At 39.2% G+C, this 23073-nt stretch overlaps 1 protein-coding gene across 5 annotated transcripts in view; it reads left to right on the top strand.

The window, feature by feature from the left end:
* LRCH3 (leucine rich repeats and calponin homology domain containing 3) overlaps positions 1-23073 on the top strand; it is a 3082729-nt gene that overhangs the window by 313214 nt on the left and 2746442 nt on the right. For all 5 annotated transcript variants that reach the window (XM_044070695.1, XM_044070696.1, XM_044070697.1 and 2 more), the window contains exon 2: positions 13274-13418. In XM_044070695.1, the coding sequence (XP_043926630.1) occupies positions 13274-13418 (145 nt within the window). The remainder of the gene's footprint in view (positions 1-13273; positions 13419-23073) is intronic.

Here is a 23073-nt window from a genome sequence, read left to right on the forward strand (position 1 = left end):
ATTAAGGTAATCAGGTTTTGCGGATGTTCCACAAAGTCAAAGAGCAGAAGCCCTTTCTCAGATTTTTAACCCATGCTCGCAGGGCTCGGTGAAACCAGTGAGCACCAGAACACCAAACTGGGAAGCTGTTCTATTTCAGGCTTCTCCTGGTGCCCACAAAGGAAGGCCCTTGGTGCCCCATTTTAGGCATGTCCACCCTCAATCAGTCCTTGTTGGTATCAAAATTCAAAATGTTGACTCTTCAAAAATTTTTTCCCATGTTAGCATGTGATGCTCCAACACTGATCTAGTAATCAAGGAGCCTCAAACCTAACCACTGGCAACAATGGGGAAATGTACACACTGGGAGGATGACAAGTACTCTCACAGTAAAGTGCAATTTCCCGTAAAAGCGCACAGAGATCACAGTCGGTCTGGGGCTGATTTCTCCCTCTTTCTCCAGATTCCCAGTAAGACTCCCCACTGGCACAGCTATGGAGATGAGATCTCAGCTAAGTGCCAAGCTAATACCTCTAGTACCCTCCCCAGTGTTGTGTGTCCCTGCCCAAGTAGCTGACACGCGCACTGTTTGAGATTTGATTTGTACACACACACACACACACACACACACACACACACACACACACACACACACACACCTGGGAAAGGCTGGCACAGGTTTACTAGCTATGTCCCCTTCTGCCCGGACTATAAAGTAGTTGTTATTGCCACCAGCCAGCTCTTTATCAGCTACTTTAAGGCTCTTAGCAAAGGGTGTCCAATATTTCTGTGTAATGTTACTATTAATCCAAATGGTATTTTGACCAAGAGACAAGGCTATTAGGAGTGGCCCACAGTGTCACCAAATAAATATGCAAGTACTCTCAGAGCTTAAATATGTCTCACAAATATCAGCCATAATGATGGGGTTAAATATATTTAATAATAATAAAAGTATGAGAGTACTCAATAAGTAATAAGTTACATCAGAGTTCAAAAATCACAGGAAATATTTAAAATAACATTGCAGGACAGTCTCAGATAAAGAAAACATCTAAGCTATACTTTACTATATTCCTATCTGAATCTAAGAGTTACTGTGCCCTAAAAACTTACTTACAGAACAATAAGCAGGCAGAAGTTTTGAGTGGATGTTTCCAGGTCAAATACAAAATACTGTCTCTCTGTCTCTCTCTCTCTCTCTGTCTCAGAGAATTTTTAAAAATATCTCAAATGTTGCTACTGGGATACTTGCAGGATGACATCACTTTTGTCATCTGACTATCCCCAGGTGAAAACCCACATTGCTAGAAACTGCCAGCATTTTAGCATTTCCTGTGAAAAAGTTGTATTTCTCAGATCTTTGCAACTGCTGGAAGAAATAAAACAATAAAACACTTACAAAACAATGCAGAGGGCACCCTAGTTCTAGATATCATGTCTCCTTGCTGCATTGAAACTAACTTTTATAGCACAATCATAAAACAATTTAATTTCAGCTATTTTCTTGGAGTTTTGTAAGTTAACCCTCTGTGTTCTGGTTCCCACCATTAAAACATATACATTTACACAGGTGCAATAGCTTATATACATTTCTGTTCTAATCCAGCAGAGTCCACTGTGGTCACACATCTAGGCTCAGTACTGTACAAACCCTGTTAAAAACACACTTCTGTACCAGTAGTTTAATGTACACATAACATACAGTTTTAATACATTTGTAAGACAAGCATATGAGTCATGTTGATATCCTCAAATGACATATGATTATTTACAAAATTCCAGATAGCTGTGCTGGCATTATCTCCTTCTGCTTCACTTCCATGTAAATCTTACTAATATTCCCAGATGACATATAATTATTTACAACATTCCAGCTAGCTGGGGTGGCAGTATTTAACATAGCCCCTCAGGCTGTAATGGTCACCTTAGACCTAAAAGATGGTTACCTGCCCATTCCTATAGAGGAATCATGCAGAAGTTTTCTTCGTTTCAGAGCAGGTGCCAGTCGCTTTCTATTCTCTGTGGTGCTCTTTGGCTTGTCTACTGCTCCCAGGGTCTTCAAAAGTGTTGAGCTCCTGTGATTGCCTTCTGCAGAACAAGAGGGATCCAGATTTACCCCTGTCTAGACAACTGTCCTATTCAAGCAAGTCAAAGCTACTCAAGGATCTGGCATTCATTCAGCAGCTCCTCGCCTCCTTGGGATTCAGTATAAATCTTCGCAAATCCAACACAGACCCATCCACCAGGATAGTTTTCCTGGGAGCTGTTCTTGATTCCTCCCTTCAAAAAGCCTTCCTACCTCTAGAAAAGGTCTCCTTCCTGACGCGATACTTCCAAAACATTTTGCAGAGACAATGCCCGTCAGCCAGGGAATTCCTCAGAGCATTAGGCTACATGGCATCTCATATCTTCATGATCCCTCTGGCCAGGTTACACATGTGGAAGCTCCAGTGGTACCTCAAGAATCTGTGGTGCCAGCACTCCTGGTCCCTAGAGACAGAAATTCAGTTGATCTGTTGCCTCAAGGAGGAATTTGCATGGTGGATTCAGGTGCCCAGAACCTAGTTCTCTCCTTCAGGTTCATCCCTCAGGGCCAAACTTTAAACACAGATGCTTCAGAGACGGCTTGGGGAGTTCATTTCCACCACCTTCATTCTCTGGGTAGATGGGAAAATCAGTTCAGACACGAGCACATAAATTGAAAAGAACTGATGGCAGTGGAAAAGGGCCTAGTGGATTTCAATGATCAGTGGAAACCAGGGGTTCTGTTTGTAAAAACAGACAACACCACAGTCTTGTGGTACATAAGTAAACTACCACCTATGTGGTAGCTTAACACAAAGTGTGATGAGACCTTGGGACACAGGTGGACAGTAGTCTCTCCTTTGATGATCACATCGCCGCAGTAGTCAGGAAATCCTTCTATGTGGCACACCTCATCACAAAGGGTTTGTCATCCAGGAAAAAAGAAGTCATTGTTCCCCTCTACTCATCACTCATTAGACCCATTATAGAGTACAGCGCCCCTTTTGGTATGTACCTCACAAGACATCTAAAACAACTGGAAAGGCTGCAGAAATACCTCACAAAGGGGATTACTGGCCTCAAACAGATGGCTTATGCAGACCATCTCAAAAAAAACTCCAGATTTACTCCGTCGCATATCGCCTACTTAGAGGCAATCTCTGCCTAACTTATAAAAATATGTCAAACCCAGAGCTGCTGGATATGCTCCACTTAGAAATCCCAATCCCTCCTAGCTACACACTCTAGGGACCTAAACCTTGTCACCACAATAAACAGAACATGCTGGAGGGATAGCTTCCTGTCCCACAGACCTCCCATACTCTGGAACAAACTACCTATTTATATCAAACAAAGCTCCTCATTAACACTCTTAAATCTTGATGATTGGATGGGAAATAGGAAATTCACCCCTAGGATCACCTCTGTGGCTCTGCTTGACAGGGGCACAGGAAAATAATTTTCTTGGGTGGCGAAAGCCAGGATACCTTTTTGGATAGGCTTGTATAGGCCCTAGGGTTAATCGCCTAATACCTACCTATGAACCTATAAACAAGAGGCACCCACTCTTACCCTCTTTGTTGACTAGCGATGCAGGGTTGAACTTCACGGCACAGTACCTCCTAGGGACTCAAAACACTCTAGCAGGTCATCTCAACAGGAACTTGATGGATCCCCACGAGTGGCATCTTCATCAGGAAACATTTCTTAGCATAGTCCAGAAATGGGGATTCCCACAGATAGACCTCTTTGCCACCAAAGAAAATGCTCAACTGAAAAGGGTCTGTTCCGGGAGCAAACTACCCACAGTGTATGTCTGTATAAAGCATTCTTTTTGTTCTTTGTTTTAATTGCTTATAAATGCTCCTTGATTCTAGCCTCAACTTCAAGTAGTCATTCTGACATGAAAAGAACTAGTGTGTGCATTTACTGCTGTATACTACACCTTTGCACTTACAGTTAAAACACCAGGAATTTGAATAGCAAATTTCATGTAGTCCAAACTCAAAAATGGCCCCTCCATAATGAATCTACATACAGAACAATTACCACATTTATACGTCCCTTTAGGATTTGAGAACAACTGTCCTGGACTTAAAATGGCAGTAGTGTCTTTTTCTAAAATATTTTTGAGGTTGTATGAATTTCTAAATACAAACCCAGGTTACCCACCAATGTATTTTATCAGGTCCAAATTTCCATATAACATTCTCCAGTTATTTTTGATTATTGAACACATTTCCTCGACTGTCTACTGTCATATCAACATTACAAACAGTGACATTGTTTTCAAACCTATTTTGCATAGTAAGTTTTATTAATTTTATTAAAGATTTTGATAAAATAGGAGGATAAATTTTATATTTTTTGTTAATGACGCCCTCAGCTATCTTGTGAAGCTTTTTGAAATTATAACCTCTGTCACGAAGTAATTCAGATTCTGCTGAAGTTAGGAAAAGCTTTGCATTTGTTTCATCTTATCTGTATGAGAGTCTAATGGATGGTGTTAGTGATTTAGAAATGTACCAGTTTTATTGAATGAAAAACCAAGGTTGAGCATTCTTTTTGGAATTCCGAAGAAAAACAAAGATGCCGTCAACCCGCCTTTCAGACCTATTGTTTGGCACATTTTTATTCAACGGAAGGAATTTCTTTGGTATTAGTGTGTTCAACCCTCTGGTTCAAAATTTGGGGTCATACACTAAAGATTCTTGGCATTTTTTGGAAGCATTAAGGGATTTTTTCAACAGTTATGATTATAATGAAAAGAAGAACATGTGTATGACTGTAGACATTCGTTCCGTATTCACAAGTATTCCACAAAAATTGGGAGTTGAGTACATCAGGGAGTTTTTGTTGAAACACAGTGTGGTGGATGTCAAAGTGATCAACTTCTGTTGTACTTGTTGCAAATTTTATTAGAAAACTATATTTTATTTAACAATACTGTTTGCAAGCAAATCAAAGGAGTTGCCATGGTTTTGGCACTAGCCCCAGCTTTTGTCAATTTAGTTTTAGGCTGGTGGGAATATGAAACTTTCAAACCCGTGGCTAAGGAGTTTAAAGTGGTCTGTTACAATAGATTTGAGTATGATTTATTTATTATAATAGAAAGAATGAATATGGAATCAATGGCTTAATTACAAACTGTGAACATCAGGTCAGTATTTTTAAAATTTTCTCTAGGTAAGTATGGTCACAATATATGTTTTCTAGATGTGACTTTAACACGGAACGGAATTTTAAAAAAGATTTGACAGAATCCACAGAAAAGGTATTTTTAGAAACAGTTCTTTAAGTGTCAACAGTTGTTGTTGTTGTTGTGTCTTTCGGCTTTTCCCAGTTAGGGGTCGCCACAGCGGAACACCGGTCCGCTAATGATTGGCAGTAGATTTTTACGTGCCGAGTTGCCAGCCCTGATGCACAACCTTCAATGAAGGTGCGCCCATTCACTCTTGTCTCCACACAGAAGACACTTTAGCTGAGAATCGAACAGGATGTCTTACTGTGAGGCGACAACGCTACCGCAGCACCACCACCGCAGTTCTTAATTATCCTAATTTTAAAAAACATAATATACCTTGAGGGGGCAATATATCGGGGCCTCTAGGATGACATCAAGTAATGAGGTTTTCAAAGAAGAAGTGGAATTTATTACTGAATTATTTCATCACAGAGGTTATAATGTCAAAAAGCTTCACAAGATAGCTGAGAATGTCATTAACAAGCGAGAGAAATGTTATCCCCCTATGTTATCAAAATCTTTGATAAAACATACTATGCGAAATAGGTTTGAAAACAATGTCATTGTTTGTAATGTTGACATGGCAGTAGACAGTTGAGAAATTTGTTCAATGATAAAAATTAACAGGAGAATTTTATATGGAAATTTGGACCTGATAAACTATATCGGTGGGGAACCTAGGTTTGTTTTTAGAAATTCGTACAACCTCAAAAATATTTTAGAAAAGGACACTACCACCATTCTAAGTACTGGACAGTTGTCCTCAAAAAGGGATGTATAAATGTGGTAACTGTTCTGTATGTAGATTCATAATGGAGGGGCCATTTTTGAGTTTGGACCCCATGAATTTTTCTATTCAAATTCCTGTTTTTTTTAACTGCAAGTAAAGGTGTAGTATACATCAGGAAATGCACACACTGTAGTTCTATTTATGTCAGAATGACTACTCGAAGTCTTGAGGCTAGAATCAAGGAGCATTTCTATGCAATTAAAACAAAGAACGAGAAGAATGCTTTATACAAACATACACTGGATTGCAATAGTTTTAAGAAATTCACTTTTGTGATAGTAGAAAAAATAACTGATTTGAGAGGAAGGGATTTTAAGACTATAAAGTGGAGCAAAAAGAAACGCTGTGGCAATTAAAACTTGGAGCGGATTGTCCGCCTGGTATTAATGGTTCCATCAACATAAAATGTTTTTTAAAAGATTGTAGGCTCAAAGTACTTTAAACGTTTATATAGTTTTTAACATTGTGTAGTCACTTTTGTTAGTCATTTATTATAATTAACAGTCTTGATTGGTTAATTAGTTAATTAGATTTTTTGTGTATAAATAGATTTGGAATTGTGTTTCTGTTCCAGAGTGCCAAGTCCTCTGGGTTGGAATCTGGACACCATGTCTCTGTCTTTGTCTTATAAAGGGATATTCTTTATGCATTTCCCCCTCTTCATCTGTTGCCAAATGTCCTTCAAAGGATTATGTTGGACAGGCCCAAACTCTTGTTGGTGACTCCCATTTGTCCTAATCGGCATTGGTTTCTCCTCCTGTTCTGTATCTGAATGAAAGAGATTTTCTTCTTGGTGTCACAGCAATGAGCAGGACCATCTTTCTGTGGGAATTCTTACTGTTTTTCCTGTCTTTGTTAGTTGCTGAGTTCTGGTCTGGTATAGTCTTCTGTTAAAGCGCATTCGTCAGCTATCTCTGCCTGTCTGCCACTGGATCCATAACTTTACTTTTTAGATTTGAGGTCAAACAGTTTCTAGAAGGCACCCTTCATATTAGGCCTCCAAGAAAACCGATTATTTCTACTTTGGACCTGGACTATGTTCTTGAAAAGCTGACCCCAGCCACCTTTTGAATGAACAGCTGCTTCAACTTTTAAGTTTTGTACCTAATAAAACTGTACTTTTGGTGGCACTGACTTCTGCCAAAAGTCCCTCTAAACTTCAGGCTCTTAAGGTCATTCCTCCTTTTCTAGTTTTCCGTAGAGGCAAGATGTCTCTCTTAGAACCAGTCCTACATTTTTGATTAAGGTTGTTGGTGATCCATCTTTGGATCAGACTATCCATCTTCCCTTCTTCATTCCTACTCTACAAAGTAAATGAAAGGATTCTCCAGTCTTTGGATTTGCATCGACTGCTCAGATATTACCTAGATAAGACTAAAGATGTCACCTGAGTAACTTTTTGTTTTTTTTCAGGACAAGAAATTTGGTTTGGCAGTTTCCAATGAACCGTTTCTTCTTGGATTTTTAAAGCAGTTTCCTTTTGTTAGTCTTTTTATGGGAAATCAACTTCCTACTTTTGTTCTAGCTCATTCTACCAGGGTAGTTGCCTCTTCTGGTATTTTTAAAGGATCTTCTCTGCATACTGTTTCTAAGCACTGTGTTTTCAAGGACCAGATCAGGTTTTGCTAGGTCCATCCCCCATGGTTTTTGAAGGGTTCTTCAGCTGCTCCTTCCTTCTTCCTCCTCTCATTCTTTATAGTAGCTTTAGTACGCTCCCTATAGTAAGGATTACTGCAACATTGATTAAGGAAGGACATAGTACAGTTGTATAAGAACGTACCATAACAGTAGATGTCTTACTTATCACTACTGCATTATTCATCCCTCCCTCTTCCCCCTGTTTTTTCTGTGGTTATGAGGACGACTTTTCCTTGTTCCGGGTGTACATGTATCATGTTCTCTTATTCCGTATCTCCTGCTCCTGTTCTCCTGAGGCAGTTCAGTTAGGAAGGTTTTGCACTCATGCATTACTTTTGTACATGTTCTTTTAATGTAAGACATACACCTGATGCATGACACATGGAAGGGCCCAGGCTTTGATATGCTGGCTGGATGAATGGCTACCCTTAGCAGAATATCCCAATAGTAAGGAATACTGCAGCATTGATAAGTAGGACTTGTACTGTTATGGTAAGTTCTTAGACAACTGTACTTTATTATCAAAAGATGGGTATTTTCTGTGGAGGAGTAAGCCAGGGTCCTTATTACATTAACTGGGTAATTTTAATAATTTGGTGCAGACAGTAATATTTTATCATAATGTTTATTGCATGCCTACCATGTTGGATAACTGGAGAAGGGTTCTTTTGTGTTGTGAATTTTAGTTGTAATTTTGGGTCATTGGTTGAGAAAGTTAAATTTCTGCAGTGTGGAAGCATAGTCAGACTGTCAGTATCTTCATTTTTCATTTGGCAGTTGTTAAAAATTTGTGAATGTATCTCGTTATCTTTGCATTTGTGACAGTGAACTAGATTATGCGTGCATGAGAATTTCTGAGGCTTTATAAATGACTAGCTTAATAACTATCCTTATTTTTCAAGATATGTAAAATCTGGTCCTACCATACCAGAATCAGGAAAAATTAATTATCCTGATAAATGGGGCAAGGATGTTGAGTGTTTTTTTTTTTTTTTTTTTTTGTGGTTTTTCACATCTTGTATTGCTGAGTTTATTATGTATATATGTTTTTTCTTACAGTTACTACTATTTCATACAGACCAATATGTTCCTGCTCAAGTACTTAGAATACTGTTTGTTCTTTTGAATAGTCTCTCGGATGTAGTAGGTATGTGGCTAGGCACAGTAGGGGTAACGAGAGACTCTAGGGCCGCAATAGATTCAGTAATCCTAATCTACGACTTGTATATATGTACATTCATATTAGAGAGAGAGTCTTCCAAGTATTACATTTATTTTTCTAGAACTTATACTCACTATATGTAAATGTGTGAAATATGCTGTTGGAATATCAGAGGCCTAAAGGATAAAAATAAAAAAAAAATTATTATTACACTTAATTTACCAGTCCAACTCAGACATTACCTTTTTACAAGAAACATGCTTGCTAGATGTGGATTGGAATAAAGACAGATATAAAAGATGGATATCTTCAATTATTGCCTCATGGAGGGAGACTAACTCAAAAGGAGTAGCTGTTCTGATTAAAAAATCTTTTAAAGAAAAGGTAATAGATTTGGGTACGGACAAAGAGGGTAGATGGTGCTACTTTAAAACCATCAACTGCATATCAAATAGGCCTACAATTTTCCTGAATATATATGGGCCCTGTGCCAATCAACACAAATTTATTATACAAATATACAACCTGCTATCAAAATTTCTGAATCATGAATATGTAATAGGAGGTGACTGGAATATGGTCAATGACCCTGCAAAAGACAGAACTAGCAAAAACAAATTCCATAATAAGAGGGCATTCAGAGCACTAGAAGATTTGAGGCTAGACTATTGTTTATGTAATCCTTACTATACAAAAGCCCATTCCACCAATATGTGCACATACACATACTACTCTCCATGTTATAAGACCTGGTCTAGGATTGATTTTTTCTTAATTTCTAACTCCTTATTCAATGATAAAACTGTATACTCATCTTGTACAAGATTCCTCTCTGATCACTCTAAGATAACTATAAATATAACCCCTGTAACCAACCCATTAAAGAATGAAAAATCCTTCACTTGGACATTAAACCCTAACCTGTTAGACAAAGAAGAAGTGATAAATTATATTAACAAAGAATTAGAGGAATTAGATTCAAATCTGTCCCTTTCTGACATCAAAATTAACATTATATGGGCGGCTTATAAGGCCAAAATTAGAGGATTACTGATCCAAAAAGCCTCCTACTATAAAAGAAACTTAATAAAGCAAAAGAAAATTCGATAAAAGATGAAATCCATAAAATTGAAGTATTGCTCCAACATAAATTTTCACCGGAATTGGAAAAAAAAACTCCTTGCCCAACAAAAAGAACTATACACACTCCATTCTCAGAACTTGTATCATTCCACGAAATGAAGCTTCTAACTAACTATTCACATTGGGCACAACAATCCTCCAAGCTTCTGGCAAGATTAATTAACATATATCGTACTCCCACAACAATTTCACAAATCTTATATAATAACAAAATTTACACGGATGCTCAAGAAATAATACAGATATTTGAAAAAATATATAAGGAAATGTATGGACCTCATAATACCCCTTTATTAGAGAACTTTAACAATTTCATCAAAGATCTTAAATTCCCCAAGATTGAAGACCAACAAGTGTTGCTTTTAGAAGCTCCTTTTAATACAGAGGAAATTGCAGAAGCAATAAAAGGCCTAAAAAGTAATAAAGTACCAGGCCCTGATGGATTCACATCAAATTTTTGCAAGTCATTTGCTCCTAAATTGACCCCCATCCTATGTAAAATCTTTAACCATATAAGTAAGCATGGCTTCCAAGATTTGTACCTAAACAATTCTAAAACTATATTTATTCATAAACAAAATACGGACAATACCAACCCATTTAATTATAGACCTATCTCCCTCATAAATGTTGACATTAAAATCTACTCCTTGGTCCTAGCAAATAGAATTAAAAAAACTATTGCCTAAAATTATATCCCCAGAGCAGTCTGGCTTTATGTCAAGGAGACAAACATGGGATAATGCCCTGACCCTCGATGCAGCCATACATCTTCTGGAGAAAGACAAATCTCTTAGATACCTTTTGGCATTAGATGCTACTAAAGCTTTCAACAGGTCAACTTTGAATTCCTTTTCTTGACTCTAAAACAATTTAACATCCCAAAAACATTTATAGAAAAAATCAGAGCACTATACAAGTCGTCTTATACCACATTGGTCATAAATAAACTTGTCTCCAATAAAATAAAACTAGTAAATGGTGCAAGACAGGGATGCCCCCTTTCCCCCTATATTTTTAATCTTGTATATAGAGCCCTTATTCATCTACCTGGAGCAAAAAACATTTCACCATATACCTAAAATACTTAATAATAAACTTTTAATCTCAGCATTTGCTGATGACCTGATCATTTATTTTTAAACACCTAACACTGACTTAGGTAAGATTATAAAAACAATCAGCATCTTCTCAAAATCCTCCAACTATGAAGTAAATCCATCTAAATCCTTCATATTTCAAATCAATCCATTAGGACAAAATCTCCTTCCTCTCCCAGACACAGAAATTAAAGTTAAAAAAACATTCCACTACCTAGGAATTAATTTGAACATAGCCAAAAAGACTCCTACCAAAATTATCTTCTTAAAACCTGGACTAACATAGAAAATGACTTGGACAGATGGAAACTAATGAAACTTTCAGTTCTATCAAAAGTGGCAGTAATTAAAATTAGTATTTTACCAAAAATATTATACCAATTTAACGCTATTAACACTATTATTCCTACCAACTTCTTTAAAAAAAATCAATAAAATACTAGGTTCATATGGTTTCCAAAAAACCCAAGGATAGCTATAACAAAACTTATTTTCCCTAGAGACAAAGGAGGTCTGGGGTTACCAGACTTTAAACTCTACTATGATCTAATATGTGCAAATAGACTTATTTTTATAGCCGACCACATCCCAAAATATGCGGAATACTTTCCAAAATGGGTTAATGTATGGTACGCTCATGTTTTAAAGATTAATATAAATCCTAAATCCATACCATTTATAGATGGATCTAACCTAAAGATATAAAACTCCATGCCTCCATTAAACACAAAATCAAAACCTTTCAATCGCTTCTGTCAGACCTACAACTAAAAAGTGCTTTAACCCTGTTACAGCCAATACACTTGAACCCAAATTTAAAAATAGGAAATTAAATGATCAACCTAGATCAGTATCCACAAATCAAAGATCTTACAGTCTGGGATCTATATAGACTTAAAAACAGGTCATTAAAAGATATCAAACATCATCTCAACCTTAATAACAAATACACAATAATATTGAGACAATTGGCAGAAATGATATCTATCTTCAGAGACATCCCACAAGAAATAGAAAATGTAATAACAAACATACAGGCCTTAGTCAAGTTCTTAAAACTTCCAAAAAAAATGCTGTCAGCTACATACAAGTTAAGCACCTCTATAAAATACCAGTCCACCTTTTACATCTGCTCAATACTGGAAAGACAAGAATCCAGAAATAACTAATGCTCAGCTCTCACAAGTATGGTTTAATACAAATAGTCTCTCTACATGAAATTGACTTTCACCCAGTTAATGGTCAACAATGATGCATATTACATGCCAGAACAACTAAATACGTTTTTCCCGAATTACTCACCTTTCTGCCCCTTCTGTCCATTAAAAATAGCAGACTTAGTACATATGCTCTGGTACTACAAATTTGCACATAACCTCTGGGACTCATTAAGAATTAAACTCGACAAAATGGGTTATGGAAAATCTACATTATCCTGGGAATTTGCGATTCTACATGTTGACTCACTTCACGTACCCACATCAGATTTAAGAATTCTGATCCCCATATTTGAACTAGTCAAATTATATATTACTCAAAACTGGATAGACCGATCTAAATTAAACTGGGGAGAATTTACGAATATGGCCCACACTTACATAATCTCACACAAACTCATGATTAATGATAAAAAGAAACAAACACAATTTCTAAAAATATGGAAAATATCTTGGACCACATATTAGAATAATAAATATCTATGCAATTACCCGCATTATTTGGTATGGAAGACCCTCTCTCTAATAACTTTGAAATAAATTTGAAATAAAATCTCTAAGCAGCATAATTCATTGTAAAATAACATATGATTAGTAAAAGTTTCTCTCTCAACTATTAGTGGCACTATTTGTACAGTTGTAAATAGTTGAGTTCAAAGGTTTAATTTACTTATATTATCTACTGGTCACCTTTTGTTTCCTAATATGTTTATATTACCTCAGTTTATTTAGATAAATGTCTTATTGTGTTGTCTAATGTCATTTACTATACAGTAGATAACCAGTTCTTTTTTTCTTCTGTCATGACAGGATGATATAGGTGATTTATGTTAAATATCTGTATAATGTTTTTCATTTTCTTTCATTGTATACTGGGTTTTTTTTGTCATTGTTGTTAACATTTAAATCTGAAAATGCAATAAAATATAAGTTGGAAAAATAATAAATGACTGGCTTCACTTTGTTTTTCAGATTTATCTCGAAATAGACTGAGTGATATATCAGCTGAAATCTGTCAGTTTGTCTCCCTTGAAAGCCTTAACTTATATCAGAACTGTATACGATTTATCCCAGAGGCGGTCCTTAATCTACAAACATTAACTTGTTTAAATGTCAGGTAATTATTTGTTATAAATACACGTTATTACTGAATAATAGACATTTCTTGCATTTTTATTTTGAGTCACGGATATGACTGGTGTGCCGTGAAGATATATCTGTGAATTTGTAAAGCATGGGATGGAATGCATCTGTTAACTTTTGTTACTAGTTCCAGTTTACATTTATGTTAATGTGTGCACAGTGGACATCACCCTTGTAGCCCCTCCCCCCAGAGACTGACTACTCAACTGCCCAACATTTTCCAGGAACTTTCCTATTTTCAGGCCTGATTTACCTCTCTCCTCTCTAACAATTCTGTGAATCCCCTCATCAGATGTGTTTTTTGAACCTGTCTAGTATGCAGAAAGCAACAATGCATGATCAGCATACTAGTGCCAACAATAGCTGAAAGAAAAAGGGCACGTATCTAACTACTTTATTTTTCTGAACCAAAAATAAATGACCTCGTGTGGCAGAATTTTGTGACAGCAGTTCATTAGTCTCTCTGATAATGTGCTTATTTTTGTCACTATTTTTTAAACATATTTCTGAGTAATATCCCACGTTCCTACTGAAGCTGGGAAGCGATGTGTGCTATTTTGTGTTCACATTTTATGCTAATTAGATGCCCAGGTTTTTGGCTCGTTGTTGCAGACATTCAAAGACACCTGAAAAACAGCAAGTTGAGAAGTATGTCCTCATAGTATCTTGTTTTGGTGAAAAGGAGCTTGTTTTTTATATGATATATGACAAACTCCTCTAACTTTGTGGTGGTGTGCACATCTTTTCTCAACACTAGTATGTATTTTTGTCTCATAAAGAACTGATCTCTCTTGGCAGCTTGTGAGTTTTTGCTTACTAGCCTTTGTTTATTAAGGTAGTCTAACTGGGTGTAAGAATCCCATTTTCACTGGACACTGAGAGAGAAAAGCTCCAGATTACACACACTGCAGTTGTAACACTGACAATTTGAATTTACAGAAACAAAAGTAGTAGCATTTTTAAAATAACATTATTGCATTTTGCATTAATAGTACCATATGGTGTTAACCAAACTAATATAAAAATACAAATTTTTCACTGCAACATTTGAAATTACAATATCTGCATTAATATTAAAGCATATCTAACAGGAAAAAAATAAGCACATCTCTGTTATCCGTTTCAGCATCATCATCTTCCTCCTGATAACCTCTTAAAATTTTTCATCATCCTAGAAACACCATAAAAACAAATGTTGTAAAATGTTATAAAAGATAGTAATTTTTGGAAAAAATATTAAGATGAAGCCCAATGTACAGAGGACATAACCATGACAGTTTAATAGAACACATGATGATTTCCATTTCTTAAAAATGCTTGCCTATCGTGGAGTTAAAAGTTTGGGATACTGCACATTTGTACACTGTACAGTCCTTGTGTGGTACACAGCAAAATTTCTCCAGTGGTGCCTCTTGTTTAAAATACCAAACTTGACTAGACAGGTTTTTCTAATTTGCTGTGGTACTTGCGTATTATCACAACCAGATTTTAGACCTGTCAGCATTCTTCGTTTTATGCAGAAAGGAGTCATTCTGTTTGTGCCAGTCTTGGAAGGTTAAAGAAATAACTGTCTGTGACATTTGGGGTCTGATTGTTTCGTGATTGTGAACAAAGTGAAACGATTGAGTTTTCGGACCATAGCATGAGTGTGGAAAGTATATGGCGCAACAGTTATATATGCTTCCTTTGTGTCAGTTGGCATGAAGTTGGAAAGTGTATGGCATAAGTGGGCATTTTCTGTTGTATTTTTATTCATTTTGTTACTACTTCAATATAAAAATTGGTGGTCTTTTCAAACAATTGGGGAACAGCCTTCCTGTATAACTGACAATGCTACAGCTTCATCAGGGTGAAGCCTTTGTATACTCCTCATTCTCCTGCTTAGCTCAGTTGCCGTTGTTGTGACCCCTGCTTATTTTTTGGAGCTGTGCACAGCAGTCTTGAAATGTGTAAACCCTTCCGACAGGGAGAGACGCACTGTCCTCATCCCCATGTAATAGTTTATATCCTCAAAGATGACATCCCCCATTCAAAATGCTTTCCCTGGTGTGAGTTTCCCTTCTGGGTCCGTAATAACTTTCAGGAAGTAATGGCAAATTACACCAACCGGCTGTCCTGGCTCCGGGAAAAGTAACTCCTTTACTGTGTCAGGACCTTTTTTATTTTTCTGTTTTCTCTTCTTTATCTCTGTATCTGTCAGTAGCCCCTCCCCCACCCCACCCCCACCCCCATTCTCTGTTCTTCATATATTTTTGCAGCTACTGTGAAGTGCACAGCCAAGAAGCTACAAACATGGCCCGGCGTGGAATCTGGTTATGATAATATGCAAGTGCCTTTGCTGTTTTTAACAGTTATACAGTAGGTGGTAACCCAGTACTAGAGATTGTTACACAGCATTACTATTTATCGGCAGATAAAAATAAATGGTTACAATTCAGACAGTTGTAGTTTCCCACCCTGCCCTTTCAATTGTTTTAATTGCTCACAACATATCCATTTGCTCCTCCATTAATCTGCTTGATGTTTTAGTAGCTCCTTTATTTTCATGGCTCTCTCTGCGTTCATTATTGTTGTCATCTCCTGTAACATTTTGTATTGTGGCTTGAATTTACTTTCTACTCACCAGTTTTAACAATGTGTGCCTTTTTTCTAAAGGCATTTGTTTTCCAGGAATCCCTCCATCATATTTTACAAGCCTTTCTTGAACTCTTCTAACACCTGACAAAACCAGAAAATGTGTTCCCAATCCCCACTTTTCTCAGTCTTGCGTCTACACCGTCTGACTTTCTGCCAGGAAAATCCGAGTTAGTATTTGTGATGTATAGATGTAATTGTGTTGGGGCTTCCATCCAAAAATTCTGACTTTCTTAGACTTTTGTTGGGACAAGACGCATATTTCTTGCCATTCTGTTTCAGCCAGTGTAAGCCCTAATGTGACTCCCCATTTCTTCTTACTCATTTTTGCTACATATTGCTTTAATAATCTCTTATCCCATATACTTATTAGCCTTCTCACACTAGCCATTTCTGTCCTTGCTTCTATTAATATTTGTATTGCCTCCAGCGTAGGTTCCCTCCTTCCTTCTACTACTCTGCAGCGTGATGTTCTTCGTGTTTCACTGTTGCAGTCATTATTTTTAGATTATCTGCTTGCAGGTACCCTTCAGCCGGCCTGAATACCAGAGTCATGGAATCCTGCGTCGGATGCTGTCTCTTCTTCCATGACGTCAGGGGTATAAAACATGCAGCCGACGCCATTACATCAGTCTTTCTTGCCATGTGGTGCCTGAAGCAGAAGCAGTTCGGCAAGTGCCGGTCAGCCGACTCCTGAAATCTTCGTTTTTGAGTTTCAGAACCGAAGTCTTCAAAAAAGCTAAGTACCCTGTTGGGATCCTTTTTCTTGCTCTTAACAGATGTCAGTAAAAGTTAACAATTGTCTTACCTGTGGAAAGCAAATACCTCATAAAGATTTTCATGCGTATTGCATTCCTTGCCTAGGCCCAGACCACGAAGTCCCTCGGTGTTGGTTTTTTGCCTTATTCAACCCCCGAACTATTCGTCATCTGTCTGTTTTTGCAGCAAATTATTTTGGTACTCGGTATAACTATCCAGAAATGGCTTCGGTAAGCCATCCGACTACCAATATTCTGAAAAAAACGTAAGGATAAAGACAGACAGACGGCATAGGTCCAAAACTGCAGACGACGCTTCCGTTAAGCTAGTCGCCAGTCCGCCGGTACTCAGTGAGGTGCTTTTGCAGCCTCTGGTGACCGCTACTTCAGATTTGCATGCCTCTACTGAGACCCATTCGGAGCCCGGTATGCCGAGAGATGCTTCTTCGACTATGGAACCTGCGGATGTATCTACCTTGGATTGGATCTGGAGCCACTGTGCAGGCACCGGCTTCTGAGGGTGTATTCAGGCCTACAGACTTGCATTTTAAACCAATGCCATCTTCTTCATCCAGGCCTAAAACTCTACCCACGCCTAGAAAACTGACGTCCAAACCGCATGGTCAGGCCCGTATGCCTAAAAAACAAATGCTTAGAATGGCTGAAGACCTTATTACTTTAATTAGGGGAAGCCAGCCTTCCCCCCTCTAAGAGACCTAGAGCTGATTTTCCTTCTCATTCTTCTGATCAGGATTCTGATATTTCTGTTTCTTCTGATTACCAGGATTTGCCCTTAGCTACCTATGAGGATTCTGATGCAGAGGATTCCATTCCCTCCTCTTCTCCTCCAGAAGACGTTTCCTTTGGTGAAACCTTGCACACTCTTAGGGAGCATTTCTGCTGGGAAAGCCAGGATTACTCTGACTCCAAAAAGAGGCTTAGGGAATTCTTACTCCTTCCTCAACACAGGCCTTGAGCTATCCCTCCTGATGTTCATTGTGTTTCACTGCTGCAGTCATTACACTTGGGTTATCCTGCCGTCAGGCAGTCCCGCAGTCTTCCAGAGTTCCAAAGTCTTGATCCGGCGTCTGTTCCTTTCGCCTCTTCCCTGACGTCAGTGCGCCAGTGGTATATAAGAAGCAGCGGACACCATTTTCTTCAGTCTTTCTTGCCGCGCGGTGCCCGAAGCAAAAGCAAGTTCGCAAGTGCCGGTCAGCTGACTCCTGAGACTTCAAATTCGATTTCAGATCCGAAGTCTTCAGTAAAGCTAAGTACCCCATTGGGGAAACGTTTTCTTCCCTCAGACCGATGTCAGTAAAAGTTAATAATTGTATTTCTTGTGGGAAGCAAATACCTCATAAGGATTTTCATTCTTACTGTATTCCATGCCTAGGCCCAGATCACAACGTCACTAGTTGTCGGTTTTGTGCTAGATTTAACAAACGCACTATTAAACGTCAGTTTGGTTTTGCACGCCATTATTTTGGCCAAAGGTTTAATTATACCATGCCGTCAGAGCAGCCGACAACCGGAATTCACAAAAAACGCAAAGATAAGGATAAGGACAGGCATCCGAGGCCCAAAACGGCCGACTAAGCCTCTTCTAGGCCAGTCACCGGTTTGCCTGTTCTCAGTGAGGCACTTTCGCAGCCCCTGACACCCACTATCTCAGAGCCACAGGCCACGGCCGACTCCCATGTGGAGTTGCCTAGGCCTCTGGATACTCAAGGTGTTGGGCCTACGGAGACTAACCCTTCAGATGGGTCCGGAGCCGCTGAGCAGGCTTTGGCTTCTGAGGGTGTTTTCAGACCTTCACAGCTTACCATTGCATCTACAGCCATGTCTAAAGCAACATTAAAGACAAAGAAGCAAGTACAGCATTCACCTGGACAGGCCTCCATGCCTAAAAAGCAGATGCTCAAAATGGCAGAAGACCTAATTACTCTGATCAGGGGTACCCATCCCCCTCCTGATAAAAGGCCTAGGCAGGATACAGACTATGATTCCTCTGACCAGATTTCTATATATTCTGACTCCTCTTCAAACCAGGGATATTCCTTACCCCCCATGAGGACTCTGATGCTGAAGAATCTATCCCTTCAGCCTCTCCTCCTGAGGATTATTCTTTTGGGGAAGCTTTACACACCATGAGGGAGCATTTCCATTGGTAGGGCCAGGATTACTCAGAGTCCAAGAAAAGGCTCAGACATTTTCTTTTATTGCCTCAGCAAAGGCCCCTTGCTATTCTGCCAGTGTTGGATATTGTGGACGATGTGTTTTCTGAATCCAGTTTAAATCCAGATTCATTACCCCCTGCTCCAGTCAAACCAGACAGGTATTACAGAGTCCCCTGACTCGCACAAATTTCTTTATAGAAACCCTGCTGCTGACCCAGAAACTATTTCCCAGGGTCCCAAGGGGGTAAAGGCCTCCACAGCTAAAAATCCAGTTCCCTCAGACAGGGATTCCAAAGCATTAGACAGATGGGGGAAGAAAGTTTACACCTCAGCAACATTAGCAGTGAGAGCTTTAAACTGCCAGTTTCACATGCTTAAATATCAGCAATATTTACTGTCTCAGTTAAAACAGAAAATGAGTACAAGTGCAGAACAACCTAATTTTAAGGAAATGCAGGATTTATTGCATGCAGCTGAACAAGTAGGTAAACTTACTTTGCAATGTGGTTTTGATTCATTAGAAGCTTCTTGCAGAGCAGCAGTTACAGGATCTGTGATTCGAAGGCATGCTTGGTTAAAGGAACAAAACCTTACCAGATCATGTTGAGGCGAAATTATTAGATGCTCCTTTACAGCAAGATACTTTATTTGGTGTTAAAGCAGAGGAGGTATTAAAGAAAATGGAGGGTAAGCAAAATCTATGCAAACAGTAAAGGATTTCTTACAGGTACAGCCACCAAGATTTAGCAGAAATTGGCCTGCTAAAAATTGGTCCTTTCCAGTGTCAGACAGGCCACAAAGAGGCAGATACAGACGCCCAAGAGGCAGATCTCAGCCCCAAGGATCTTACAGACTATGACAGTGGGGTGCTTCAACACCAAAAGGAGGTGAGGACAAGTCACAACCTTACAGGAAACAATCTCAATGACTTTCTCCTTCCAATGCCAAATACTACTCTGTTGGCAGTTCCCTTAGGGGGGAAACTAGCCCTTTTTTCACAAAACTGGCAAACAATCACCCCAGACAAATGGGTGCTGAATATTGTGTCTCAAGGTTACAGGTTCCACTTTCACACTTTACCAAGGCTAAAAGGAATGACAGACCTGCCACAAAATCAATGGGCAGAGGAACAAAAACAAATTACAGCCCTCATGGACATGAGAGCTATTCAAAAAGTACCACAACAGGAACAAGGACAAGGTTTTTACTCAAGACTCTTCCTGGTCCCCAGAAAGGACAAAGCCTGGAGACCCATTCTAGACCTTTTCCTCTAAATACTTACCTGGATGTTACGAAATTCAAAATGTTGACACTACAGCAGCTATTGTTGGGCAAGAAAGCTTGGCTTGTTACTTTGGACCTCAAAGAGGCATATCTGCATGTCCCTATCAGACAAAATTGCAGAAGATACCACAGATTCAAAGCTGGTTCAATGCACTACCGATTCTCTGCACTGCCCTTTGGCTTATCTACTGCGCCCAGGGTCTTCACAAAGTGCCTGGCACCAGTAATTGCATTTTGCAGACAAAAAGGAATTCAAATTTATCCATACCTGGACGACTGCCTGATTCAAGCAGAGAGCAAGGACATTCTTCTAAAGCATCTGGCATTTGTAAAAAAGTTAAGTTGCCTAGGGTACACAGAAAACAAAAAGAAAAAACTAGTGCCCTCCCAAGAGATAATATTCCTGGGTGCCAGCTTAAATACAACGGCCCAGATGGCTTATCTCACGCCAGACAAACAAGGACAACTGACTCAGTATTTTCTATTGATGGCAACAAAGTCCCAACTCCCTGCAAGAAAAATTCTGCAGGCCTTGGGATTCATGGCATCCTGCATACTTCTAATTCCATATGCCAGACTGCATATGAGGAAATTACAATGGTACCTAAAAAGTATTTGGAATCAACACTCTCACAGCTTGGAAACGGTAATACCACTAATTCCCTGCCTGCAACAGGAGTTTCGATGGTGGGCACAGGCATGTCACCTCAACAAGGGTCAGCCTTTCACACTACCCACAGCCAGGCAGACTTTAACAACAGATGCTTCAGATTAAGGTGGGGAGCACACATGGCAGGAAAATGTATTCAGGGCAAATGGACCACAGACCAAATGCTTCTACACATCAATCAAAAAGAGATGTTGGCTGTACAAAATGCCCTAACAGCTTTCAAGGACCTTCTGCATCCAGGACAATTATTATTAAAGACAGACAACACCACAGTAATGTGGTACATAAACAAGCAAGGGGGCAGTCATTCTTACCTCCTATGTAGACAAGCCATGACCTTATGGAACACAGCTCTAACTTATCAAGTACATCTGCAAGCACAATTCCTGCCAGGAAAGAAAAATACTCTGGCAGACAACCTAAGCAGAAACATCATGGATCCTCACGAGTGGAAATTAAATCCACAAGTTTTCAGCATGATAATGCAAAAATGGGGGTGCCCGGACATAAATCTCTTTGCCTCCCCACTGAACTGCCAACTACAAAAATTCTGCACAAGGACTTATCACACACAAGCATGGAAAGTGGATGCTCTTTCGTTCAGCTGGAAAAGCCTACACATTTATGCCTTCCCTCCTCTGCCTCTCCTTTCGAAGGTTCTCCTAAAAGCCAGACAAGAAAAACCACAGATGATTCTGATTGCTCCAGACTGACCACACCAACATTGGTACCCAATCTTAAAGAACTTAGCTCGAGGCCCACCTTGGATTTTGCCTCAAATTCCGCACCACCTGACTCAAAACAATCGGATCCTACACAGTCAGCTCAAAACCTTATCCCTGGCTGCATGACAGATTCATTAGCCAAACAGGCAACACCTCTCTCAAAAGCTGTTATGGATGTCATTTTGGAGGCCAGAAGGCCTAGCACCAGGAAATCTTATTCAGAAAAGTGGAAGAGATTCTGTGCCTGGAACCAGGCTCAAAGCCTTGACCCTCTTGTCCCTAACATACCTCAGATACTACAATACTTAACTGAGATGCTGGACGAAGGACTATCCTTCTCATCCATTAAGATCCATGCTTCTGCCATCTCAGCTCATTACAACATGGATCCTCCTATTTTCTCTCATTGATTGCTAAAGCAGTACCTCAGAGGGGCAAAAAACATAAGACCGCCCGGAGAGCACCAACACCTACTTGGGACCTCAATTTTGTCTTGGAAAAGCTCACTTTACCTCCTTTTGAGCCAGCCAATGCAACAGAAATAAAATATATATCATGGAAAACTGCCCTGCTACTGGCAATAACCTCAGCACGAAGAGTCCCAGAACTACAGGCACTAATGGCAGTGGAGCCCTTCATCATTTTTCACCAAGACAGGGTTTTCTTAAGAACAAACCCTTCATTTATGCCTAAGGTGGTATCCAGTGTGGCTCTCAACCAAACTATTCACTTGCCAACATTTTATCCAAACCCCCAGAATAAAGGGGAGAGAATTCTGCATTCCTTGGACATATACAGACAATTACGCTTCTCCTTGGACAAAACAAAAGCTTTCAGGAAAACTGAGCAATTGTTTGTATCCTATGCTGCAAGATCACAGGGAAAGGCTATTTCAAAGCAGACCATTTCAAAGTGGATAGGACACTGTATCCGGTTCTGCTACACACAGCATGGGAAGCCTGTACCATCTAACATTAGACCACATTCCACCATGGCAACTGCAACTTCTACCGCCTATCTTAGAGGAGTACCTACCAAGGACATTTTGGAAGCTGCAACTTGGAGTTCAGTGCACACCTTTACCAAGCATTACCACTTGCCTCTTTACTCCAGATCCAGAGCTGGCTTTGCCACTGCAGTGCTCCAGGGCCTCAAAACCACACCAAATCCTCTCTAGAACCAGCCACCCTGACTCAGCTTTGAGATTCTTCCCAAGTGTAATGACTGCAGCAGTGAAACACGATGAACATAGTACAGTTTTGTACCTACCATAAATGTAGATGTTCGAGTGTCTTCACTGCTGCAGTGCTGGTTACCCACCCGCCTTCCCCTCCTTTTTAGCTGGGTCTTATCTACATCTTTCTACACTATACTTTTTATG

The sequence above is a fragment of the Protopterus annectens genome, chromosome 4.part1, assembly GCF_019279795.1.
Source record: "Protopterus annectens isolate FY-2018-M chromosome 4.part1, PAN1.0, whole genome shotgun sequence".
NCBI classification, from domain to species: Eukaryota; Metazoa; Chordata; order Ceratodontiformes; family Protopteridae; genus Protopterus; species Protopterus annectens.